General features: G+C 41.3%; 1 protein-coding gene across 1 annotated transcript in view; it reads right to left on the bottom strand.

Moving 5' to 3' along the window:
- Hmg20a (high mobility group 20A) overlaps positions 1-26,168 on the bottom strand; it is an 83,314-nt gene that overhangs the window by 33,274 nt on the left and 23,872 nt on the right. Inside the window, exon 2 of the mRNA XM_032909607.1 lies at positions 3,544-3,636. Coding sequence (XP_032765498.1) covers positions 3,544-3,632 — 89 coding nt within the window. The 5' untranslated portion in view covers positions 3,633-3,636. The remainder of the gene's footprint in view (positions 1-3,543; positions 3,637-26,168) is intronic.

Genomic DNA, 26,168 nt, shown 5'->3' with positions numbered 1-26,168 from the left:
TGGCACAGCCAGCCTCTTCCCATCCTTTGACATATAACGTTTAATAGTTGCTAGCTCCCTTGTGTTTGTGCTGCTGCCTCTCTGCTCTCACTGTGACTCTGGCAGACTGTCCCTTCCGTTTGTCTTCTAGAGGCTGGAGCCTCCCAGAGCTCATGCTCTTTAGGTGCTGGTGCCTGCCCCTGCCCCCAGCCCTGCCTTCAGTGCTCATTCCTTTAGTGATTTTATCTAGTCTCATGGCTTTACCATTAGCTACATGCTGATGATTTAAACTTTTTCTTTCTAGCCTAAAGCGCCTGGAATTTCAGAACTTGGTATGGTATTGCCTGTTTGACATCCCAGCTTAGAACTCTAACAAGTCCCTTAGTTTTACAGTTTTCTGATCAGCCTTCCTTCCCTTAACCGTTCAGTTCCCCCAGCTAAGTCAGTGGTGACTCCATCTTTCCAGCTGGTGGTGCCAAAACTTTGAAACTGTCTTTGTCTTCTCCCTTTTCACACTGCTCATCTGGTCTTGCCAGCAAATCCTACTATCAAAATAGCTCTGGAATTCAATACTTCTCGCTAGCTCCATTCCCACATCCTAGAAACACACTCCGATGAGGTTTTTTTCCTTCACAAGCTCACCAAAAATATTCTTGTCAAAGTTATGAGCGATGTTCTTCAGGCTACCATCTCTCTTCGAAATTACTTCCAGAGCCTCTTATGTGGGTGTCCTTGCTCCAGCTCTGGCTTCCTTCACCCTAGTCCTACTGGCAGCAGAACAATCAGATCAGCAAGAAGTCAGTCAGACCTCATTTTCTTCAAACCCTCCAGTGTGTAGAGAGAAGGTTAAAGAATCTTACATCTTGCATGGCGGGCGGCCCTTCCTACTCAGAGTATGGCCTATTAGCATCCGGACATTAGCTGCAAGCTTGCTAGAAACACAGCCGTATTAGATCTCAAGGCATTTCCTTGGCACACTGAAGCAGCACCCATCGAGTCCTTTAATCCCACCTTTCAGTCTGCTGCTTTAGCCACACTGCCTTTCTGGCAGTTAGTACAAGGCACTGATGTCCTTCCTTCCAGGCTCTTTGCTTGATTGCTTCCTCTGCCTGTAAAAATTTTCCTTAGGTGGTAACATTCAAGTGACCTGATTTGTTTTGGGGGAGGGAGCACAATGTTTAAATTATGTTCTCAGTAAATGCTTTCTTGGCTATTGTCTAAAATTGTCCCCCCTAACCCTTCCTACGCCGCACCCAGGCCCCCACTTTACTTCCTATCAACACAGCAGGCATCCTGCTTACTAAACTCTGTTTACTGCCCCACTTTTCTCTCATGACTGAGCTAGGAAGGAGACAAGTGTGGTGGTCCAGTTTATAATTCCAGCACTCAGGAGGCAGAGGCAGGAGGAAGGCCTCAAATCTGAGGACAGCTTGCTTTACAGAATGAGGCTCATTTGGGCTACATAGTGAGATACTGTCAATCCAAGATAAACAGTAAAATAAAAAGACCAAGGCTGTTATTTCTTTTGATGTTTGATTTTTGATCGAAGGCCCGAACACTCTTTGGTATACAACTGAAAAAAGTGCTAGACAGGATCCCACTCTGCAGGCCCTGCTGGACTTGAACACACAGAGATTTGCCTGCCTCTGTCTCCCAAATGCTAAGCTTAAAGGGGTATGTCAGCTCGCCTGGCCAAACTGAACAGTCTTCCCGAATGATCTAATCTAGTAAATAGGCAGCCTTTAGAAAAGCCTTGGGGAGCAGTTTCATTTAAGCCAAGAGGTCAAAAGGCAGATATATTAATGAGTGAGAAATGAATGTGAGGGAAGAAAACAGAATCACATAATATCTGTTTTGGGTATTTTTAAAAGGGCTTTAAAGATTAAAATAATTCTTCTATTTTATCTATTAGGGAATATTTCTTTAGTAAATAGCTTCTAAATATCAAGAAACGATAAAAACCTCAAGCCAGGCATAGTGAGTGGCCAGGCCTTTAATCACTCAGGAGGCAGAGGCAGGCGGATCTGAGTTTGAGACCAGATTGATCCACAGAGTGAGTTTCAGGCCAGCCAGGGATATATGGAGAAACCTTGTTTTGAAAAACAAACAAATAAACAAACAAACAAACAAAACCCGACAAAAAAACCAAACCAAACCAAACCAAACCAACCCTCTCAAGCAGAACAGAGACTTTCGAGGTAGATGTGGCTATTAACCTTTCTCTGAATTCTTTTACAGATCTGCCTAATGAGCCCATGGGAAAGTGACGAGAGAAACAAGGAGCTGGCTAAACTTCTAAGCATCTTTTTTTTTAATTAATAAAATTTTGCTTATTTTTATGTGTATGGTGGTTGTGTCTTTATGTGTGCCCTCCGAGGTCAGAAGGCAGCAACAGATCACCTAGAACTAACTGGAGTGGTTGTTGAGCTGGGCATGTGGGTGCTGAGGATTAAACCAAGGTTCTCTGGAAGAAGAGCCAGTGTTCTTAATCGGCAAACCATCTTTTCTACTCCAGCTTCTAAACATCTTGAACAAAGGATCATATTAGAGGGCTAAAGGACCATAGGGGCTTTTGCCAGCCTTATACCGACCGGCCTTGGGGCAAGGCTAGGCCAGGTTCCAGCTTCCCGCCTAGGTTCAAGGCTAGTCCAAGTTCCATTCTCCACCCATAGGAACATTGTTGAGTAGAAAATTCTCAGAATGTACTGACTGATGCTTGCTAGCCAATAGATTTAAAGGTCAATATGCTTAGCCAATAAGTTTGAACTGTAACCTTGCTGAGGTAACCTGTGCCCCTAAAAAAGTATAAAAACTGCTTGTAATAGCCATTCGGGGTTGCCTTCTAGTCACTTGCCTTGAGGGACTAATTGAAAGCTCGACTAACGTTACTTCCATGCAACATGCTTTTATGGATCTCAGCATGGGTGTCTCAGGGGCATCTTGAAGTATCATTGACCAATGGTCAAGCTAGAACCTGGGCTGAAGACATGGCTCAGTGGCTAAGAGTGCTTGAGGATCAGAGTGTGGATCCCACAACTCATGTAAATGCCTGGAACAGCCCCGTACACACCTGAAGGAAGTGGACCCAGGAAGATCATGGGGGCTTGCTGGCTAACTCATTAAAGAGGAAACAAACAAACAAACAAACAAACAATCAAAAAAACCCCAAAAACAAAAAAAAAAAAAAGAGAGAGAGAGAGAGACTAATGACACTCTACTTCTACACACATGCTGTCTACACACATGCACAAACCATACACAAGTCTGTGTGTGTGTGTGTGTGGGGGGGAACAACCTATCATAGCTTACAGAGAAAATGCATTTGATTTTTAGCGTGTTCTGTGTGACAGGTAATACCTTTGCCAGGCTGTACCAATTTACAGGGACCGGGCTGCAGCCAAAAGCACATTACAAAGCAGTTTACAACAGCTCTCTTTGAAAAGCCCAACAAATGCACCTTCTACCACTTATGGAACAAAACTGCCTCGTTAGCACCTCCAACTTTGTCAGAAGCTGTGTTCTGAAGCCTCTGCGGAGGTCTGGTGTCCCACAGCAGCTGCTTACCCAGTTGCAGCCAGACCGTTACTCTCCTTGGAGCCGTCTTCATCTGCAGAAAGGGGCGGCAGGGTAGAACTGGACATCAAGCTTTCCATCTCCCTGAGAGGAAGAGAGAATCATAAAAAGAAATTAATGGCTTAATTACTTCTGGTTCAAGCTCCACTAATTTAAGGGCCTGCCTTTCTTAGCTTTATTACATCAGCAACAGAATAGAAACTGACCTGAATGTTTGTTTCTCTGACTTGGACACATCAATTATACTCTGTGGCTAAAGGGCTTTTAACCATGGTCTTTATCAACTAAGCAGATGAAAAACAAGTTGGGGGCTAAAGAAATGGCTTAGTGGGTAAGTAAGAGTGGCAGTGTGCAAGCATGAGAACTTACTCCTCAGTACTCACATATGAAGCTAGGTATGGCCCCTCAGCATACTTATAAACCCAGTGCTGGGGCAGAGAGGACAGACTGGAGGGATACTGGGAATTACTAGTAGGTCATACTAGCTGAAATGGTGAGCTCCAGGTTCAGTAAGAAGCCCTGTCATGAGGGAATTCACTAGAAATTAATAGACTAGGGCATCTGATGGTCTTCTCTGCATGCATAGGTGTGTATACATGCGCATACATGAGAATATACCACATATATACACTACACATACATACAAATACATGTGAACCAGCCCAGTTTTAATAAGCATGGTATACTTTGGAATATCTTTTATTCATCCTGTAAAGTGTTCTTTAAGAAAGTAAAGCAACTTTAACTTGCTATTGTTTGCGCATGGCATGTGTAGATGCAGGTGTATGTGTGTGCACACGCAAATGCTATGGTTTATGTGTGGAGGTCAGAGGCTCTCCTTCCACTGGGAGGTCTGTGCAGCAAGCATTTTTACCCACTGCACCATCTCCCCAGGCCTTTAAAAGTATTCATTTCGTGTAGAGATTTTTAGGTGGAGTGACCTGGAAGCATTGCAACCTTGAGCAAAATATTTAATCAACCACTTTAAGCTAACATGTCCCCATTGTAGACACAGACAGAACTGCTGACTTAACTTACAAGAGGGATTAAGCTGAAAGTGCTTCATACACAGAGAAAGGGCTAAGGCAGCAAGTGTTTGCAGTATTACTATATGCAGTATTATTGTTACAACATCACCAGCTCTTAGTCCCTCATGAATCATGCCTGGATTAAATGGCGACAAACCGAGCCCTTCAAAAGGGAAATAGTGTAAAGGAAGTAGAGGATGGAAGGCATACTGATGTGGTTCTGAGTCAGAGAAACCACACTTCCAGGTCAGAAACGTGCACCACTTCACTGCCATGACCCCCGGCGCCAATAGCATGCACCTGCGCATAGCAAACAGCTCAGCTTAATTGAAGAAAACACATAAATCACAGCAACCTGAGGTTATCAGACTGCAAGGATAAAAGGACAAAGTGACAAAGAGAGTAATTTCATTTAGCATATCTCTACAGAGAAGGATTTTTCCCTTTCAAGGTTTACCACCAAGGGCTTCACCCCATACAGCTAAAAGCAGCAGCAGCCAATTCATCACGAAAGTGATATTCACACAAAACATTCAATAGTGACCCCAAACATCAGCCACTTAAGTGGAACTGCAAAGCACTCAAGAGAGAAGGCCGCAATCAGTGGCGAATTGAGAAGGGAACGATGGATTTCACTGAGGGGGCCCTTGGCAGTCCTGGGGCTGCTGGGGAGGGGCCATTAAAGGCCGGCAGAGCAGCCAGAGCGAGCCAGTGTTCATCCTGGGGTGAGGTGGGGGGATTCAGGGGATAGGAAGCAACTGCAGTGATGACGACCCACATTCTCAATGTTCAATGGAATGGTTTAACCCTAAAAACTGAAACTGATGCTTTACTTCTCGCTCTTAGTTATTTCACTTCTAAATTTATTATTTAGCAGACCAAGGCCCATAAATAGCTGAGCATGACTAAAAGGCTTCTCTGTACTTATCTCAGGAACTATGGCATATAGAGAGCCTGGAAGGCAGAGGAAGGTGTTCATGCCACATGCAGGAAGGCTCGAGAGCCATTCTCAGTTTCTTCGAGACAAGGTGTTTACAGTGGAACGCCTCTAACAAATACTGTAGAATTCCACTTGCTTTGTAGAGTGATTCCCAACGCAAATGTACTTGTTACCAACACCAGTGTTAACGTGCATTTAACTTGGTTCCTTCCTCACAAAGACTTAGATAGCACAGTCTAACAGTCACACATCCTCCAGCCTGAAAAGGACTTGGTCAATTTATTTCTAAATTTATTTCTAAAAGTGTCCCTTAGAAGTCACTGGCCTTTCAAGAGCCTCAGAAGCTTTTTGGCATTGCTCCCACATTCTTAAAGGGATATATTATTTGGCAGAGAACAAACTGTTTTTTTTTTTCCTCTCACTATGTCAACATGGCCTTCTTAAGAGTGTTCCCCAGATATCTTGGTCAGTTTTTGAAAAGTAGGGAGACAGCTGGATAACACAACCTTAACAACATATAAACAGACCACATAAACAAAGGAAGTTCAGAGAACACATACTCTCTACCCTCCCAACCCCACCCCTGCACTCTCTTAAGTTTGTGTTACTCAACCCATATGGCTTCAGATACATTTTCTCAGTGTTACTGAGCAGTCAGGCCCCTAAGAAATGAGTAATAAAGTGGGTGGAAGATAAAGGGGCCAAGATCAACAAAAGAAGGAAATGAAGAAAAGGCCAGTGAAAACCAGAGGCCTCTAAAGTAGTTCAGTAAGTTGGAAAATATAATGATTCTCAAAAATATGGCTTGGATCCCGTGGGAAGGAAGCTCTCATCTGGTCCATGATGGGGTGATTCAAACTGAATCATGGCTACTAAGCCACTGAATGCCAAAAGTCCTTCAAGTGCATCATCTGGGCCTAATAATGTAGCAGTACAGAGGTCACAGTGAACTTTACAATCCCATGCAAGGCATTTAAGACATTTAATGAATGCTACTCTGGAAGGAAAAAGAAATGTGTACAAAGGCAAAGCAAAATACACAAATTTGCTTTTCTACTGCAGCTTACATAAATATCATGCAAGATACTTCCTGGCAGAGGGACCTACCCAAGTCTTCTGGCTACAGTCCTAAAAAAATCCTATTATTTTGAGGCTTATGCTTTGAATCTGCACCTTAGCTTTGGAAGCCCCCAAATTCTGCACAACACTATTCACTTAGCCAAGAGCTAATTTAAGATATCTAATAACTGATATAAAATTAAAATTTATATCAATCATACTAACTACCCATTCTCTTGAGGAACCAAGTCATAATGGGAACATGGTTTGGGGGTATGTGGAGAGATGGCCCAGTGGATACTTTCCCTACCAAGAGTGAGGTGAGGATCTATGTACGAAGCTGGCAAGATGTGGCAGCTGCCGGTAATCCTAGCACTTGGGAGGTAAGATGGGATTCCTGGAGCAAGTTGGTTAAGACAAGCCAAATCAGGAAGATCTGGGTTCAACTGAGACTGTCTCAAGACAAAATACGGAGAGCAAGCCACCTACAGTCAACTTTAGGCTTCTACATGCATGCATACATGTGTGCACTACATATACATGCAAACACACATATATTCAACAAGTAATAACAAGAGGAATGTGGCTTTTGTTAATATAGGGCAACAAAAAAGGAAATTGGGTGACATTTAAAAAATAATCCCTGGACCAGGGAAAAGAATACCACTTGCCAAGCAGCTCTGATGACCTGAGTTGAGTCCTAGGACCCACGGTAAAAGAGAGAACCAATCTCTGGGAGTTGTTCTATGATCTCCACCTGCAAGCCATGCAACATGGGCACCTGATGGGCAAAAGTGCCTGATGGGAGAGTTCTGATGGCCCGAGGTAGATTGCCATAACCCACAGACACTGACCCACTGGTGCTGTGATCCCAGCACTCCTACAGGAAGACCAGAGGTCAGGATAGGAGCCCCTGAAGCTTATTGGAATACACATGCCAGGAGCATGCGGGGGACAGAGACAGAGACTCTAGTCTCACAAGATAGAAGGAGAAAACTTCAAAAGTTGTTTGGTGACCTTTGCATGAGTACTGTGACACATGTATACTCACATCCACACCCTTACCTCTCCTACGAAATAGAAATACAATAAAAAATGAAAAAAAAACCCCTCAATTATAAATTACCTACAAAGAAAACCACTTTAAATATAAAGATGCATACAATAGAACGGGATAGAGAGCTATCCCTTTTGATAGAACTACCAAAAGGAAGTAGAACTACTCATAATTTCAGATTAAAAACTTTTCCTCTGCAAAAGAAAATATCAAAGGAATGAAAAGTAGGTTTCAAATTGGGAGAAATTTTTGTAAAAACCACATTGAATAAGAACAATTTAAAAAGGACCAAAACTTGCAGAATAGAACCTTATCAAAGAAGATAGGCAGATGATATCGGAAGTTCAACACCACGTTACGAAGTAATTGCAGATTAAAACTACTACTATCTACTAGATGGCCACAATCCAAAATACCGACTATAGTCAGTGCTGGCAAGGACATGGCGCAATGTTAATCCCCACTGTTGACGGGAATGCAAAATGGGTAAATCCTGTGGAAGAAATTTAAGTCTCTTCTAAGAGTAAGTGTACTCTTATCTTTGGTATTTGATTAATTGAGTTAAAAACTATGTCCATATAAAACCTGCTAGACATGGGTATTTATAGTAGTTTTATTCATATCTGCCAAGCCTGGATATAATAAACATGTCTTTCAGTTGGTAAATAAAGTGTGTTATAACCAGATATAGCATGTTATTCATTAATACAAAGAATGGGCTGGCAAGCCATGGCAAGGCACAGAAGAAATAATACATATTACTAAGTAAAAGACAGTATGAAAAGGCTACATTCAGTAATATTGCATGAGTCTATTAATTTGATATCCCATGGAGTAAAAATAACTAGTTGCCAGGATTTGGTGTGGGGAACAATGAATGTGGAGCTTTTTAGTGAACTGAAACTCTCCTGTAGGGTAATTCAGTGAGGGACAGATATTATCATATGTCTGTCAAAACCCACTGCATGTATACCAGCAAGAGTAAACCTTGGTGTGAATTATAGTGGTGTGCCAATTTTGTGCTGGCTACAACAGCTGTGCCATTCTGGCCAGGATGCTGACAGTGGGGTCAGCTGTGGGTTGTGGGAACGGTGAGCACACGGAATTCTCCTTGCTTCATTTATTCCTGTGGGCCTAAAGCTGCTTAAAAAACAGTTCATTCATTTAAAAATTACTGCATTAGCTATTTAGCAATATCTAATTAGATGTATAATTTACATTTTTGGGAGCACATAACCAGGTAGGCACAAACACAACTGACTTTGCTATGCCTATACATTTAAGCGGAGGAAGTGGAAGTACAAAGGCTTACTACAGCATCATCTACTAGCTGTGAATATTTAGCTGAGAACACTCAGTAGGCTGTAGGCATTAATTAGTATGTTTTACAGCGAGGGTAAGAACACTGCTAATTCTACTTGGCAGTTAAATGAGACTGAGTAAAGACTCTTTCGCTGCAGCCTTTTAAATGGGACAAGAGAAGAGATGAGGACAGGTTATCTGGGAGGGCTGAAGCAGGGGGAGGCAATCCGTATACAAAGTCCTGAAATAATGCTCAGAGAGCTGAGCATCTTCAGCCTTGGACCTCAGTCATTCGTGTAGGAGCCTGAGTGAAAGAGAAATAAGAACAGACAAAGAGTGAGATGGCCCAACTAGGTGGTGGGCATGAGGCTAAGCCCAGCACTTGAGAGGCTGTGGCAAAAGGACCACAACTGAGGACAAACCAAACCAAACCCAACCAACCAACAAAATGTATGGGGACTGGAAACCCAGTGGTTAGAGCACTTGTTGTGCAGAGGACCCAGGTTCAATTCCTGGCACTCACGATTTATAATTCCATTATTTATAAGTCCAGTGCCAGAGGATCTGATGCCCCTTTTCAGCCTCTGTGGGCACCAGGCACACGCACGTGGTGAACAGACATAGATTCAGGCAAAACACTCATAAACATTAAAACAACAGCACTCCAGAGATAGGTGTGGTGGCCATGGTTTCACACACGGGATTTGGAAGGTGGGAGCTGTAGGATGAATAGTTCCAGGCCAACTCCAGCTATATAGTAAGTCTGAGGCTAGCCTGACCTACATAGTGAGATCTTGTCTCAAAAAATTCAAAAAATAAAGCAGAGAGATGGACATAAGGCAGTATTTGGCTAGAGGCTGGGTAGAGCAGGTAGTGTACAGGGTTCTTTATTTCTAGGGTTTCAGCTCAGGCTCCTGTGACCATTACTGATTTAAAAAATTCTAAGACTGAGATAGCAGAAAACCAAATCCTTCATTTATTCATCCATTCAGCAAACACCTGCTGACTACCTATCACGGTAGGCTTTTCTATACACTGGGGATATGATAAGACGCTCACAACAGGCAAAAACCCCAATACTTTTGGAGCTCACAGTATACTGGGGCAGACATCAAAACTACTGAGTAAATGAATGATGCTAAATAGTGAGGTTTAGGGTTCAAGGGAAGGGAGTATTTTACATGTAGAGGCTAAGCTTCAGTGCGGTTTCCTTTGGGGGAAACGGTGTACACGTATGTGAAGGGAGAGCAGGCCGAGCAGATGGACACCGAGTGGGAAGGGCCATGCCCGGTATGGCTGAAGGAGGTGGCAATCGGGCAGACAGATCCAGAGGCAAAAGCAGTAGTTTGAGAGCTAACCACAGCACTAAGCTTTGAAGGTTACATTAAGGGTTTGGCTTATGTCCTAGAAAGGAAGCTACTAAAAGTAAATAAGGCATGAGATCTAATATTTTTATGGGGCTGTGGGCAGGCAGAGAGGGAAATGGGTAGAGACCATGTAGGAGGCTTCGGCAAGGAACCAGAAAGGTAATAGAGGCTTAGAAGGAACTAGTAGTAAAGGTAGGTGTGAAGTCGTTGATTTATATACTGAAGGAGGAGCCAGGCTTGACGTTCAAAACAAACCAAATACAATTAGGAATAAATCTACGAACTGTTCCCTGTACATAGATTAATGCCAGTCCACTGATCTGATTCATAATAAAGGGTAGGCTGCACTGAAAACATACTATTGTAATTGTTTTGAAAGCAGATAGGTATCCTGCCACAGGAGAAATGACCGAGCTGCCATACATTTTCAACAATAAGCCCCTGTTCCTCCTTTTCACCATGGAATCAAGATTGTATTTGCTGTGGGCAGCTGTGCTTTATGGCATTTTACGGTATGCTATCTTTCTTGAGCTAGACATGTTCTTCAAAACCAAGAAAGAAAAAGAAGAGGCCAGAGTTAGAAACAAACATAAAGCTGCCATCTTGTTTAGTATGTTTATGAAGTAACAGTTTTGCCAATAAGAATCAAATAATTAAAAGAAATCCTACAGTCAGTTTCTTTCTAGACAGGTGAATTCTGGGACATGGGCATGCATCCCCCTTGGTGGAACGCTATTAAGACACACATGTACTGAAGGGAAAAAGTCCCCACAAAAGTAAAGAAGCAGTATTTGTTTCAGTGATAACAGGAAAAATAAAATCACCACTTTCTTCTGCCAAAGCAAAACTTGTCATTTTACAACAGGGTATTGTCTTGGAGTTTACGGTCCATTTGTTTGGCTGTTTTATGGTGTCCGTTGGTCTCAAACTGCAATTCCTACACAGCCTACCTAAGCACTGCTTTTATTAGCAGTAAAAGAGGAAGTTTACTGGAAGAAATAAGGAATGCCCAAGATCAACTCAGACCAATATAACTCAATAAAATTTGGCTTCACTTCCTCAGTGTGGAGTACCTTTCTAATTTCCTGGTGTATAGCAGTAAGAAGGTGGTGTGAGGGCCTGGGATGTAGCTCAGCTGCTACAGTGCTTGGTTAGCACGTGAGGAGTCCTGGTACTGAATTAACCCACATAAACTGACCATGCTGGTACATGAGGATAACCTCAGCATTTGGGAGGTGGAGGCAGATTAGAAATTCAAGGGCACTCTTGACTTCACACACTGTGAGTTCAAGGCCAGCCAAAGTTAAAAGAAACACGATCTCAAAACAAAAAATTAAGCTGGATAGTTGTAGTGCACACCTTTAACCCCAGCACGCAAATTTGAATTGTGAGTTCCAGCCTACTCTGGTGAGCGAGTTCCAGGACATGCAGAGCTACACAGTGAGACCCTGTCTCCAAACAAAAACAAAACATATAAAAAACAAAACAAAACAAAACACAAAAGGAAGATAGAAAAGGGAATGTTGGGATAACTATATTCCCTACATGATATCATGTGATATTCTCTCTCTGATATATACACACATCCCTACCTACCTCTCTCTGCCTCCTTTCTCTCTCTTTGGTAGGGGTGGGGAATAAACCCAGGGCCTCAGCAATGCTTGGCAAATTCTCTGTTTAATATTGAGCCACATCTAACTAAACATTTATGACATTTTAAAAGAACAAAATTTTTAATTATGTAAAGAACAAAAATAAAAACATTTCATTTGGTGAAGGTATGTGTATTTTGCACTCTCTTCTTGATAACTATTTTTCATATTTATTTGTATTTTATGTGCATATTTATATGTGTGAGACCTGCTTGTATATGTGTACCAGGTGTGTGCAGTGTCAGCAGAAGGCGTTTCAGATGTTTGAGCGGTCAGGTGGTTGCTGGGAATCAAACCTGGAACCTCTAGAAGAGCAGCTAGTGCTTTAACCTCAGTCATTTTTCCAGCCTCTCTTCTTGGTGGTCCTTAGGAAGGTTTATCAGGATCAGGGAAGTTAAAATTAGCATGGTAGCACACATCTGTGGTTCCAGCATTTAGGAAGCAGAGGCAGGAGAATGACTGACATAGGGAGTTTGAATGATCAAGAAGGAACATAATGAGATCTCTAAGAAGCTTTAAACACTGTTGTAGTTTAGTCTATGTCACTATGTTTGGCATTATGGTTGGGTTGGGAATATATCCTACCATGACAAGTTCATGTGCTGAAGAACTAACTGGTTTGCGGCTGCTACTAGTGGGAGAGGGTGGGGATGTCGGAAGGGGAGGACATACTCTGGGAAGGCATCTTTTTTCTTTTTTGTTTTCTGACCCTTTCCTTCTCTCCCTGGTCTTCATTCTTGTCTTCCTTCCCTTTTTCTTTCGTCCCAGCTGCTCTCAGGTGAGAGTTTTGCTTTACTCCATTCTCCACAATTAAACCCAGCTTATCTCAGCCCCATGGAACTAAAGCGATCCCAGCTTGATCTTCCAAAACCACAAGCTCCCCTCCCCCCAAAAGGTTCTACTGTACATTGATTTTCTCAGTATTTGGTCAATAGAAGACTAATATACACTGCAGAATGACAGAAGTAAATAGAATAAAAATAATAACAACAAACTCATGTCTTTTCATAGTTATACTTCATAATTTGGAGACAGGCAAATAGCTAAAAACTATGTGGAAAGGTGGCAATGGCCACTATATGTAAATATCTACTTTAGCATAACAGATGATACAGAGATGTAGATGAATTCAGTGCTAAGGTAAACAGCCGAGGCGACCTTTAATTACCACAGTGCACTTACTGATGCACTGGACAACAGCTGAACTAACTGACATACAACAGTTAGCCTGGAGCACTTAGCTATTGAGAAATGCAGTTAATGCTAAGGCAGAGAGCATCAAAACAGTATGGTTCAAGGCTAGGATCTTATGAAGGTAACACACAAGAAAGCAGAAGCAGCACAGGGCCCAGCCAAACATTAGCGGAGGTTCTAGGGCAAAGGTGCTGGCAGGTGCAGGGAGCACACCTTCTCTCGGCAATCTTACCCAGCTCACTTCTGTAGCTGTGGAAAGATGTTTCTTTTAAAGGCAGGAAATTCTTAATCTTTACCCTTTCAAAAGCCAGTGCGGGGCTTGGATACAGCTCAGTTGATAGTGACTGTCCAGTCTGTACAACCCAACTGGTTCAATCTCCAGCACTTCACAAACAGGGAAGGGGGCCTATGCCTGTCATCCCAGCACTTGGGAAGTAGCTGCAAAATGAGCAGAAGTTCAAGATCATTCTTGGCTGCATAGTGAGCTTGAGAACAGTCTGGGATACAGGAAACCCTGCCCCGACACCCCTGACAATGACAATAATACAACAACAGCAACAAAACCAATAACCTAAAAACACTGCAGAGGACACTGGGTGATTCAGATTTCCTCTGCCAAAAGAGAAACAAGAAACTTATCAACAAGGAGGCAACAGTATTGTCTTCACTACCACTACCACTACAATGAAAAGGTTCAAGAACAAACAGGCAAACAAACAGATGAATGAAGTGCCCTCAATTATTTTTATTGTATTTTGCTTCTAAATTCTAATGAAGACAAGTTACTAAATAGCCACAAAACTCAGGTCTGATGTATTGAAAGCCCTCAGAAACCAGTTCCTGAGAATACTTGTTTGCCTGTCCTGAGTCTCACTTTTCACAGATGGAACCTCTTTGGTTTATAATCTATGGATTTTAGGTGAAAAAGATAAAAACCACATTAATTGTAACAAAAGAATAACAAGACTAATTTGATTACTTCAAGATAATTCATATTTTCTGGGTTTACTAAAATTTGATAGGACATATAATTTTGGAACTATTACTGGAGTTCAGTGGGCAGCAGACTGGTTTGTACAGCTTTTCTTCTAAACACATCCACTTGCTGTGTTAGCACGTGCTTTTCTCATGAACTGAACTCTGCTGAGGTACCACAGAGAGGCTGTACAGGTTCTTGTACAATGGGCTCTTTTTGCCTCAAGAGAAGGCTGTGAGAATGAAGTAAAATATTTCATATGCTCTGCAAACAAGAATGCAAAAGCTACTTTTTAACTCTTACAAGAGTCTTCAATGAAATATGTATGAGGAAGTATATAAAGATACGTAAGAAAAAAAGACCGAAACAAACACCTAAATGTTCCAAACAAGTTAAATTAGAAGGTGGCAGATTTATGGATAATTAATTTCCAGACTTTAATGTTCCAATTTTCAGAAACACTGTTGTTATTTTAATGAAAGTGGAAAATCAAATATGGTGGTTCATGCCTTCAATCCTTGTACACTGGAGACTGAGTGACGGCTGTACCTGGGCCATAGGATGGAACTGCAAGACTGACTGTACCACAGTGCCATCACAAGTCAAGATTCATTCTATCTATCTATCTATCTATCTATCTATCTATCTATCTATCTATCTATCTATCTACCTACCTAATAGACACACATATATAAGGGTAGATCTAGATACATATTTATTTACTGAGACTGAGTCACACCTAATGCTCCACTATGATCTTGAACTTCTGAGCCTCTTGCTTTCACCTACCTAGTAAAAATGTACTGAAATTATCCAGAATAAAAAAATTCATGGCATTTGACCAAAACACACATAGGAAATTCTCAAACAATGAAAAAGAGATAAAACTGCACACACACAGACACACAGACACACAGACACACAGACACACACACACACACACACACACACAGAGAATATAATAGTAGTACATTTAATCTAGTGAATGTGATGCCTCATGCCACAGTCCATCAGGTGGTGTGGCTCACTGGCAGTCTCCTCAGGGAGAAACGTAGAGCACACTATATACAGCCTTAGGAAATACCAAAAGTCAAAATATGGAGTTTTGAAAAAAATCAATTAATTATGAAAAACCAGGCCATGACAATGAGCTTGGTATTTGCTTAAAATGTTTGGTTTTGAAAATCACAATATAAATGCACAATAATATTTCACATTACAAGTATGTACCACCATGACCAGTTTATTGTGTTGGGGTTTAGAGCCAACGTTTCATGCATGCTAGGCAAACACGTATTAGTTTCTTTTTAAGTTAAAATTTAACTTCATATTCAACATGAAAACACATTTAAAAATATGAACATAGGAAGCAGAGGTAGGAAGGTTTAAAGTTTCAGATCGCCTCAAGCTACATAGCAAGTTCCTGCTTCACCAAATCAAACCAAACCACATCATCACAAGTACATACAACCAAAATTCTTCCTTTAACAATTTATTGGGCTGGAAGATGACTCAGAAGTCAGGAGCACAAATGCCTTTCCAGAGAACTTGAGTTCTCTTCCCATCTCCTAAGCCAGGAAGATCACAGCTACCGTTAACTCCAGCTCTAGGGAATCTGATGCTTCCTTCTGGCACCCAAAGGCACATGCACATACAGGCACATGCACATACCTATACACATACACGTACATAAAAATCCCCCAAATTTATTACTATTATTGTGTGTGCATGTATGTATAGGTTCGAGTGTCCCAGTACATGTGTGGAGATCAGAAGATAACTCTGTGGGGATGCTTTTTTCCACCTATTTGTGGGCCCTGGGACAAGTCAAGTTGTGAGGTTTGAGGATCATGCATCTTTACATGCTGAACCACCTCTATGACCCCTAAAATTCCCCTTAGCTAGGAAATGGTTATTGCCAAAGAAGTCTTAGTGATAGATACCTAGGCTGTCTTTCAGCCATCCCTCTTGAACTGCCAACAGGGCAGAGAGAAGTAGAAATGTCTAGCAGGGAAAGTATGAGCTTTGTTTATAAAACTCATGTTTCAATTACTCAATTAAAAAATAAATTAAATTTTATGCTCACTTTGAAAAGGTTTGCATTCTGTTTTATAAAAACTAATGCTTTATGTTATAGGAGGTCAAGAAACAGGTGAAGTTCCTCTCAGTGGATAACTAACAAATTTTGAAGGGGAGGGAATATTGTGATTTTTTATTCCTTCTCCATCATCTAGCAACAGAAGAAGACATTTCTCTTATTGATTAGAAATCTATGATTGACTCCCCCCCAAAAATTCATGAAAATATACTGAAATCATTATATATAACCCCATGTAATTGTGGAAAACAGACAATGGCAAGAAGTTTTCACATTTTCTAAAAAACTTAATTTTGAAAATTTTAATATAGCTGACCTTGATAAACATACATTCACAGTCCAGTGGCAGGAAATGTAATAATAGGGCCCGAGGGATGGCTCCGGGTTTACGATACATAGCTGAACAAGGGGGCAGGGAGCTCATCTAGTAAGGAGCAGGCCTCAGGCTATACATCGGAGGCAGGGAGAAAGCTACGCTGGATACTTTCTGCAACACTATCAACAGTGGTGCCTGACCAGGAGAAGGCTTCGCCATCCCTTTGAGCTTTTTCTTGAGGGGTTGAGGGGTGGCTGGTTTTGCCATCATCCCCTAGACGAGGCTCTGGTCTTTGACAGGGCTATGCCCAATCTCAGCAGCATACATTCACACAGGGCTTCACTCACACAGAAAGTCCTCCATGTCCCACAAGCTGTCACCTTGATAAAATACCCAACTAAAGCAGCACAGCGGAAGAGGAGTCCATCTCAGCCCAGTTCCTGGTCATACTCTACCAGGGCTGAAGGAAGGCAGGAAACCCAGAGCATAACGTCCATAGTAAAGAAGAGAGAGACTAAACACAGGGATCCTTATGTGCTTCCTATGCTCAGTTGGTGTCCCTCACTCTAACACAGTCAAGGTCTGGCCGAGTAAATGGTGCTGATCACATTCATGGTGGGTCTTCCTACCGCAATTAACATTCAAGAGAACGCACCACACACATGCCCAAAGGCCAACCTGAAGTAGATTATTCCTCATTAAGACGCTTCTCTGCCAGGTGTGGTGGCATATGTTTTTAATCCCAGCACTCAGTAGGTTAAGGCAGGTGGATCTCTATGAGTTCAAAACCAGCCTGGTCTACAACTGTGTAGAGAGATACTGACTGAAGAAAAAAAAAGACTGTCTTCACAGGTGACTTTAGGTTGTGTCAAGTTTAGAGAGAGGGAGAGAGAGGTAGAGAGAGGGAGAAGGAGAGGGAGAGAGAGGTAGAGAGAGGGAGAAGGAGAGGAAGAGAGAGAGACGGGGGAAGAGGGAGAGGGGAGAAGGGGAGAGGGGGAGAGAGGGAGGGAGGGAAGGAGGGAGGGAGAGAATTGAATGTATATGCCTAACCGCCCCCCCCAAATGTATGAGAATGCTAGATATGGTGACACATAGCTTAACACCCCAAAACTCAGGAGGCAGAGGCAGGCTGATCTCTACAAATTTGAAACTAGCCTGTTCTACACAGTAAGTTACAAGCCAGCCAGGGCCACAAAATGAGAATATTTATGGCAGCTTTATTAATAATGACCTTAAATACTAACAATATCAGGGATCAATTATATCTTTTCCCTTTTTATTTATTCTTCTCTCATATATTACATCCCCAACCACGGTTACCCCTCTCTCTTCTCCAAGTCCCTCCCCTCTCTACCCCCAGCTCCTTCCTTGGTTCACTGCTCTTTCCCTTCAGAAAAGAGCGAGCCTTCCAGGGGTATCAACCAGATACATTCATTATATTTTTTACAATGAAAACAAGAATATTATAAATATTAAACTATCACAAGCAAAAAAGTGAGAAGACATCGGAGAAACACTGGTTTAGTTTAGTAGTTTAGGACTAAGACTCACACAGGACAGGAGCCACCCTAACTCCCAAGGCTCACCCCATCCTGAGTCTGTTCACTGTTTATCCAGCTTCTGAGGAGCTCCTGCAGTCAGACGGTGTGGTTCTTCTGGAATGAGTCCCAAACCCATCCCTACTAGGCTTCTGTCTCTGGGTTCTCATTCTGTTGGGGGAGGGAGTGGGTAGACAGATCTCCCGAGTTCCCTGTTCTAAATAGAACTTTTCCAAGTCCTGAGACTTAGCTGGCCGCTGCTCAGTTCCTTCCAGCTGGAAACATTCTAGGCTTCGGCATTCGCTGTTTGTTTACTCACCCTTCTCTCTACACCTCACTGAACTTTAGTATTTTAAAGTTTTGTCTCAATATGAGTAGATAATTAGCTTGTAGAAATTTTATTCAAAATAGAGATTTGAAATGTGTGTCAGTACCTTGCTATACTACATCCGTGTGTTCATAAAAGCAGGGGAGTGAGTGTCCTACTACTGGGAACATTAGATGACAAGCAAGTCCCAAGGTGTGGCTTAGACCAGGAGGATGAGAATGGCATTTCTTACACAAAAGATAAGCTGATAAATTGGTGGCAATTATTTTGATCTAGACATTTTGAATGAAGATCAATAATTGGGAAAGTGATTATGAGCAGACACAAAAGCATTTACCTGACCTCAAAAGAGACATCTGAAAACTTACTAGAATTTTTAAGGAATTTAAAAATCTTTACAAAATTAAAGTTTAGGAGATAAATATAAAGGCAAAGAAAATGAGTTTTTATTTTTGATTTTAAAGCAGAGTCTCATGTAACAAACTGGCCAGAAGCTCACTATATAGCCAAGGATGACTCTGAACTTGCTATTCTCTGGCTTCCACATCCTCAATGCTGGGATAACAAGCACATGCTGCTACTATGCTCAATTTACACTGTGCTGGAGAGCAAACCCAGGGTTTGTGCACACTAGGAAGCACTCTACCAACTGAACTACATCCCCAGGCCCAATGTTCTGTTTTTATTTCATAGACTGAAACAGTAACTGGAACAAAATTAATTCAAGGACATTTGCAACATACAAAGTAAATCTTGACTCCAAATGTAAAATGTACTCATCTCATGACTCTGGGGAAGTTTTGTGGCAGCATATGAACTGAGAAGAGAGAAAATTTGTTCTTGGCTGTACTCTGAGAGGTGTCATGAAACTGATGGTTCTAAGGTGTCATCATGCAAATAGGAACTACAGAACATGTCTGAAGACGATGAAGGTCACACATCGGACTAAGCAAGGAAATGTAACACAGGCAATGTAACCGGCAGCATTAAACCGAAGGCACAGTGTGTGTGGCTCCATGGTACACTGATTTAACAAAGAAAGCTGAACTCAGACGATACGCGGCTGAGTCTGCCAGCTTACTTTTCTTAATTCCCTGAGCTACCAGCTCTTTTATTCATGTAACATTTGGCACTTACACTCTAGCATCAGGAGTCTTTCCATTTTGTGTGATTCCTCATGCATCTGTCTTTTCTATAGAAGACACCATGCCTGCAGTGACCCAGCTTCCTCAAGGACCTTGGTTGTCTTACTACCATTGTAACCTGTCTGGTGACAAGGATTACTGTTACTATTTTTCTTTCAGATGTAATCACTCTAGTTCTAAATGAGCACAAAACCAAACAAGGATTGTAGGAAAATCTTCCATTAATTTTTGTCTTCTTCCTGACCACTGTCCCTTGACTTACTCATTTGAAAGATTACTCTAGGCATCACTTCTAGTCCATCTGAAACCTACAGTAACCTCATTTCTATTTCTAACTTTATGGAATAGTCTCAGGTACTGGTACCCTCTGAGGTGCTCCTTTTGGTGGACATGTGTGTGTACGTGCATGTGTCACTTACTGCCTGGAACTCACCAAGAAAATTAAGTTGGGCTGGCTACTCAGTGAGTTCAAGGAATCCCACCTTTGCCTCCCAGAGCTAGGATTATACCACTGTGCCCCACTCCTCACCTCCTTTTGTGATGGTTTGGATTCTGGGAATCAAGCTCAGGCCATTATTCTTGTAAGGCAAGTACTCTATACCAACTGAGCCATCTCCCCAGTCCAATGACCACTTGATTTTTACTCTGACCTCTCAACAGCATTTGTTGTTGTAAATGACTCTTGCAATTCGTTTCTCACTACTTGTAAAACTGGATGTATACTTAAGTTTCCTATACACTTCTTATATACATTTTGTTACCTGGTATCTTTATGTATTATTTCTGCCTCTGCTGACCTCTCTGTATGCTTTCCTAGTGACTTCTCTCTGTTCCACTGTTTAACAGCAACCTGTATTGCTGATTTCTAAACCCACTCTTTTAAATTCTGAGCCCATATCTGCAATGGATTGTATTCTTTTGATGTATTATAGAAACTACAACGAACACACAAAAACCGGGATCCATATTCTTTCTGTTAAATCTGTTCCACTGCCCTTGTCCTCTAGAGAGTACTTTCTTTTATTCACAATAAAAAGCTCAAGTGTCTTTTTCAACGCTGCTGCCTCGCCTTTCCATCAAAACCAATCCCTCACCACCACCCCCCTAACCCCCCTTCCATGCGATTGACCTTCTTTTCTAGGTTCTCATTGTCACAGGTAAAGCCTTTCCTTGCTCTGATTACTTTAACAGCCTCCGATCAGTCTGACCTGTCTCTAGTCTGTTTCCACAGAGGATTCAGTGACCATATTAAAATACGAATGTAATTATGAATGCCACCCTTGTTTAGAATCATTCCAGTATTGAGTCTATCTATTGTCTTTGTGTGATCTAAAATTTTTTTAAATTTTATTTATTTATTTATTTTTTTATGATACTGGTTATTGAACTGAGGGCCTCCTATGTGCTAGGCAAATGTTCTATACCTGAGTTACATTCACTCCCAGCCCTTTTGTTTTTTTGCCTATTTTTTTGAGAAAGGGTCTCACCAAGTGCTCAGGTTGGCCTTGCACTCTCTAGCAGCCAGCCTAGGCTGGCCCTGAACTTGCTATCCTTTTATCTCTGCTTCTTCAGTAGCTCTGATTATGGTTCAGCTTCATCTGTGAAATTTTTACTTTCTCTTCTGAAATGTCTCTGTTTAAAAGCATAAGTGTTATGCCTTTTAAAAATGGTTAAGGAGTTGGGGATTTAGCTCAGTGTTAGAACACTTATCTAGCAAACACAAGGCCCTGGTGTCAGGAGGGGGTGACACTGGTGGTAGGGGTAGTGGGGAGAACAAAATAAAAAATTGTTTAAATCATGAATGTTTTAAAGTATTATTTTATCATTTGCATAATTGATTAAACTTGGTTCCATAACTTGGTCCTATAAACTTTAAAATAATTTTTAAAAAGGAAAGAAAACTGAAGAAAAGGGAATCTTGGCATGATGAAAGAAAATATAACATAAAAAATTTAAAGCAACATATTAACAACAACTAAACCTTCTTTTGCAGCATTCACATCTTTGGTACCCTGTATCTGTTCTCTGTATTTGTGATCTCACAAATTTATCCTATGGGAAGTAAGGTTTGGCTGGCTTACTAGTAAATACAGTAAAAAATGGTCATCCTACCAAAATAAACTAAGATTCAGAGGAATCTCCTTCAAAATTCTAACACAGTTCTTTACGGACCTTGAAAGGACAATTCTCAATTTCATATGGAACCACAAAAACCCAGGACAGCTGAGACAATCCTGAATAATGAAAGAACTGCTGGAGGAGTCACCGTCCTGATTCTAACGTGTAAATACAGAGCCATAGAAATAAAACATGGTGTTGGTACAAAACAACACACGTTCATCAATGGACTCCGACTGAAGACCCAGAGAGAAAACCAAACACACACTGACACCTGATTTTTGATAAACCAAAAACATACTGGAAAGATAGCATCTTCAACAGATGATGCTAGTCAAATTAAAAGTCCACGAAGACTTTCTATGCAAATTGATTCATATTTATCACCCTGCACAAAACTCCAAATTGATCAAAAACCTCAATGTAAAACTAGATAAGTTAAACCTGATAGAGGAGAAAGTCGGAGATAGCCTCGAACTCACTAACACAAGAAAGAGCTTTCAGAACTAAACACTGTTAGCACAGGCGCTAAGATCAATAATTATGAAATAGGACCCCATGAAGCATCTGTAAGGCAAAGGACACTATCATAAGGACAAAGTAGAGGTGAACAGAAAGGGAAAAGATTTTCACCAACTACACATCCCATGGAGGTTTAAAATCCAAAATATATACTGAACTCAAGAAACTAGGAATCAAGAAAACAACCCAAATAAAAAATGGGTTACAGATTTCAACAGAATTTTCGAAAGAGGAAACTCAAATGGCTGAGTAACACTTACAGAAATGCTTAACATCCTTAGCCACCAGGGAAATGCAAATCAAAACTACTTTGAGATTCTGTCTTACACCTGTCAGAATGTCAGAATGCTAAGATCAACAAAACAAGTTGACAACTCATGCTGGCATGGATGTGGAGTAAGAGGGACACTCACATATTGCTGGTGGGAGTGCAAACTTGTATAGCCACTATGGAAATTAGTGTGGCAGTCCCTCAGGAAGACGCCAATCTACCTCAAGATCCAGCTGTAGCATTCTTGGGCATATAGCCAAAGGATGCTTCATCCTTCCACAGAGATACCTGCTCAATCATGTTCTTGCTGCTCTATGTAGCTGTTTTTGGCTACTTTGTGGGTTCTTTTTTCTTTCACCCTTTCAACCTCCTAACACTAGATAAGAGAGGGAAAAAAAGGATAGGAGAGGAAAGAGTTCCCTGAATAAAGTCAGGGGTCAGTAAGGGGGCAATGTTATCATTAGACTACTTCTTGCTGATTAGGGGAATCAAATTCTTTGGGGCAAGTTCGATCTTTGCTCTCAGGATACCTAATTTCTTCTTTTTCTTGATTCTTCTTTGCACATGAGTACTTGACAAACTGTGACTAACAACAACCCATACCTCTTGGGGATCCTAGCATTTATATAACCTCTAAAAAGTCCCCAGAAGTCCAAATGTCCCACAATCGCAAAAACCATCTGCAGCTGGCAAAACCATGCCTCTGCGTAGCACACAAGGCAAATCACAGCCAGCCGCTGCGGACCATCCGAAGCAGCCCCATATCCCTACAGCTGGGATTAAAACAAAAGCACATTCCTATTTCTGTGTTGAATTCTCACTCACTATAGCTCTACTCATAATACACAGATACTGGAAATGGCCTAGATGTCCCTCAAGAGAAGAATGGATAAAGAAAATGTGGCACATTTATACAATGTATACAATGGGGTATTACCTGTTAAAAAAGAATGACATTATGAAATTTGTAGGCAAATGGATGGAAGTAGGAAAAATAAATCATTCTAGAGGCTGGAGCGATGGTTCAATGGTTGACTGCTCTTCCAAAGGTCCTGAGTTCAATTCCCAGCAACCGCATGGTGGCTCACAGCCATCTGTAATGGAATCTGAAGACAGCGACAGTATATTCACATACATAAAATAAATAAACCTTAAAAAAAATCCTGAGTGAGGTACCCCAGTCCCAGAAAGACAAATGTGGCGTGTATTATAATCCACAGAACAAAAAAACGGAAGTACAGTATAAGGGACTTGGGGGCATATAGATTATTTTATAAGGAAAGGGAAATAGAAAAGTTATGAGTGGATGTGTGTGTGTGGGTGAAATAGGAGGATCAAGTGGGGAGGAGGGAGGGTTGTGGAAAGGAATATGGGGAGAGGCTGCTAAAATTAAGGGGCACTGAGGGGGAGCATGGAGGCCTAATACAGTAGAAACTTACTAAAATATATACACATATGAAGACAATCTAAATGAACTCAACCAAATAAATTGGGGAGACAGAGTCCCTAGTGGCATCTCTGGTAAACAAACAAAGCTCCGAATTGGGTTCCATCTAACTGGGTTGTTGGCTAAAGGGAGCAGGAATCCCCAACAACCCAGGCTGTTGCCAGGTCTATAGGTTATTGACAGCAAAGGCGCCATTGCTGAGGACAACACCCACACAACTCACTGAACATGGAGATGTTGAACCAGCACCTACATAGAGTACTGACTCCTCTGTTCAAGTGTTTTTGATACAGGAAAGTATTCTGCATGTTATCAGAGGAGGAACGTAAACACCAAGCCAGCCACAAAGCCTTTATCTATAATGGTCTATCACCTGCAAGGTGGCAAAGCTTGTGAGAGTAATCTACAGAACTGATTTGACCTAAGGCCCCTTCCACAGGATGGAACACATACCCAACACTGCTCGGGTGACCAAGATCCTGAGACTACATAGTCCAGGGTCCTAAAAAACAACACCCCCCCCCCAAAATAGTGGTAAAATGACTTCTAATGATATCCTGCCATACTCGCTGATCAGTGCCTTGTTCTGCCATCATCAGAAGCTTCCTCCTGCAGCAGATGGCACCCAGAGCCAGATGTAGTGTGTGTGTGTGTGTGTGTGTGTGTGTGTGTGTGTGTGTGTGTGTGTGTGTGTGTGTATGGGAAAGTTTAAGAGGCAGAGGGGCTAGAGAACACCAAGAAAAGGCAAACTTCTAAATCAGCATGAACAAAGCTCCTATGGATTCACAGAGTCAGAAGCAGCATCACAGGGTCAGCACCAGGCCTTCTGTGTGTGTATTCTGGCCTCTTAGCATTTCTACGGGACTCCTAAGTGTGCAAATGAGTGGGTTTTGATTGTTGGGTCTTTTTTGAACTCTTTTCCTGCTGGTTATGATTTTTTATCTTATTATTTTATTCTGTTATATTTGATAAAATGAATGAATGAATGAATGAATACCTAGCCACTAGGGTAAAGGTTAACAACAGAACTGTCACTCAGACCTGCTAGGAGAGGAAAAGTCAGTTTTCTCCAATGGGGTGACACTGGGTATGTCACCATTTCAGGGCAGTCCTCATGGGCAGTGGCTGACTGATATATAACGGACTGCAGTTTTTTTGTATTCTTTCAGTTGGTTACAGTTTGTTTCCTTTTGGGTGTTTTTTTTTTAAAATTTTGTTTTCTTTGGGGGTGTTATATTTAGTTTTTGTTTGTTGTTTGAGAAAGAACTTAGGGTTGGATGGTAAGGATTGGGAGAGAATCTGAAAGGACTTGGGGAAGAGGAAGCATATCCAATGATTTATTTTTATTTACACGCATTGGTATTTTTCCTGCATTTCACATCCCCTAGAACTGGAGTCACAGATTGTTGTGAGCTGCCATGTTGGTGTTGGGAATTGGACTCAGGCCTTCTGGAAGAAGAGCTCTTAACCACTGAGCCATCTCTCCAACCCTCTGATGAAATGATCAAAATATATTTAAATTGAAATATCGTTTTAATAATAAAAAATGTAATTAAAAAAATAAAAAAAGGAATAAAAGCAAAATGTAACCCTAGGTAGGCAGGATTGCTCAATGGCTAAAGACACACACACACACTAAATTAATCTAACTTAAAAATCCTCTTTTAAAAGAACCTATAACCCTGATTCCTACCCTCTTTAACTGAATAAAATATATCAAATATCTTAAGTTCAGAAAATAACCCAATAATTAGGAAGATAAGTACTGTAAGGTTTAAGGCTCAATTTATATAACCATTTAGGATTTAGATTTCCTCTGAATTGTTACACCAGAAACACTGCTTTCAACAGCATCAAATTTAAATATGTTTCAGGCCTTCAAATTACTAGGTTATCAGATACAAGTTCTTTCTGATCTCCCTGACAATCTCTTAATTATACCATCTATCTTTTTTCCTGTAATACATTTCAGTTGCAATCAACTCTAAAGCTCTGGAGAGCAAATGCCACTCAGAACCATTACACCTGCATTCCCAAGTAAGTCAGAAAGCTGTAAAACTGACTGAGATCCCATGGTGCAGCTATGTTTCAATTTCCCTTCCGCTAACTTCAAAAACATTTTAGCATTACTGAGGTAAAGTGGGTTCTCAGGTTTGGGAGATGTGCTCTGCTTGGAAGACAAAGAAAACAGTGTATAAAACGGCAGTGCTAGGTTACAGTTGAGTAGTTCTGGAGCAGGAGCTATGATTTATCTTTAT

Source organism: Rattus rattus, chromosome 8 (genome assembly GCF_011064425.1).
Source record: "Rattus rattus isolate New Zealand chromosome 8, Rrattus_CSIRO_v1, whole genome shotgun sequence".
Taxonomy (NCBI): domain Eukaryota; kingdom Metazoa; phylum Chordata; class Mammalia; order Rodentia; family Muridae; genus Rattus; species Rattus rattus.
The sequence above is the reverse complement of the archived record's forward strand: the minus strand, read 5'-3'. Positions and strand labels throughout refer to the sequence as shown.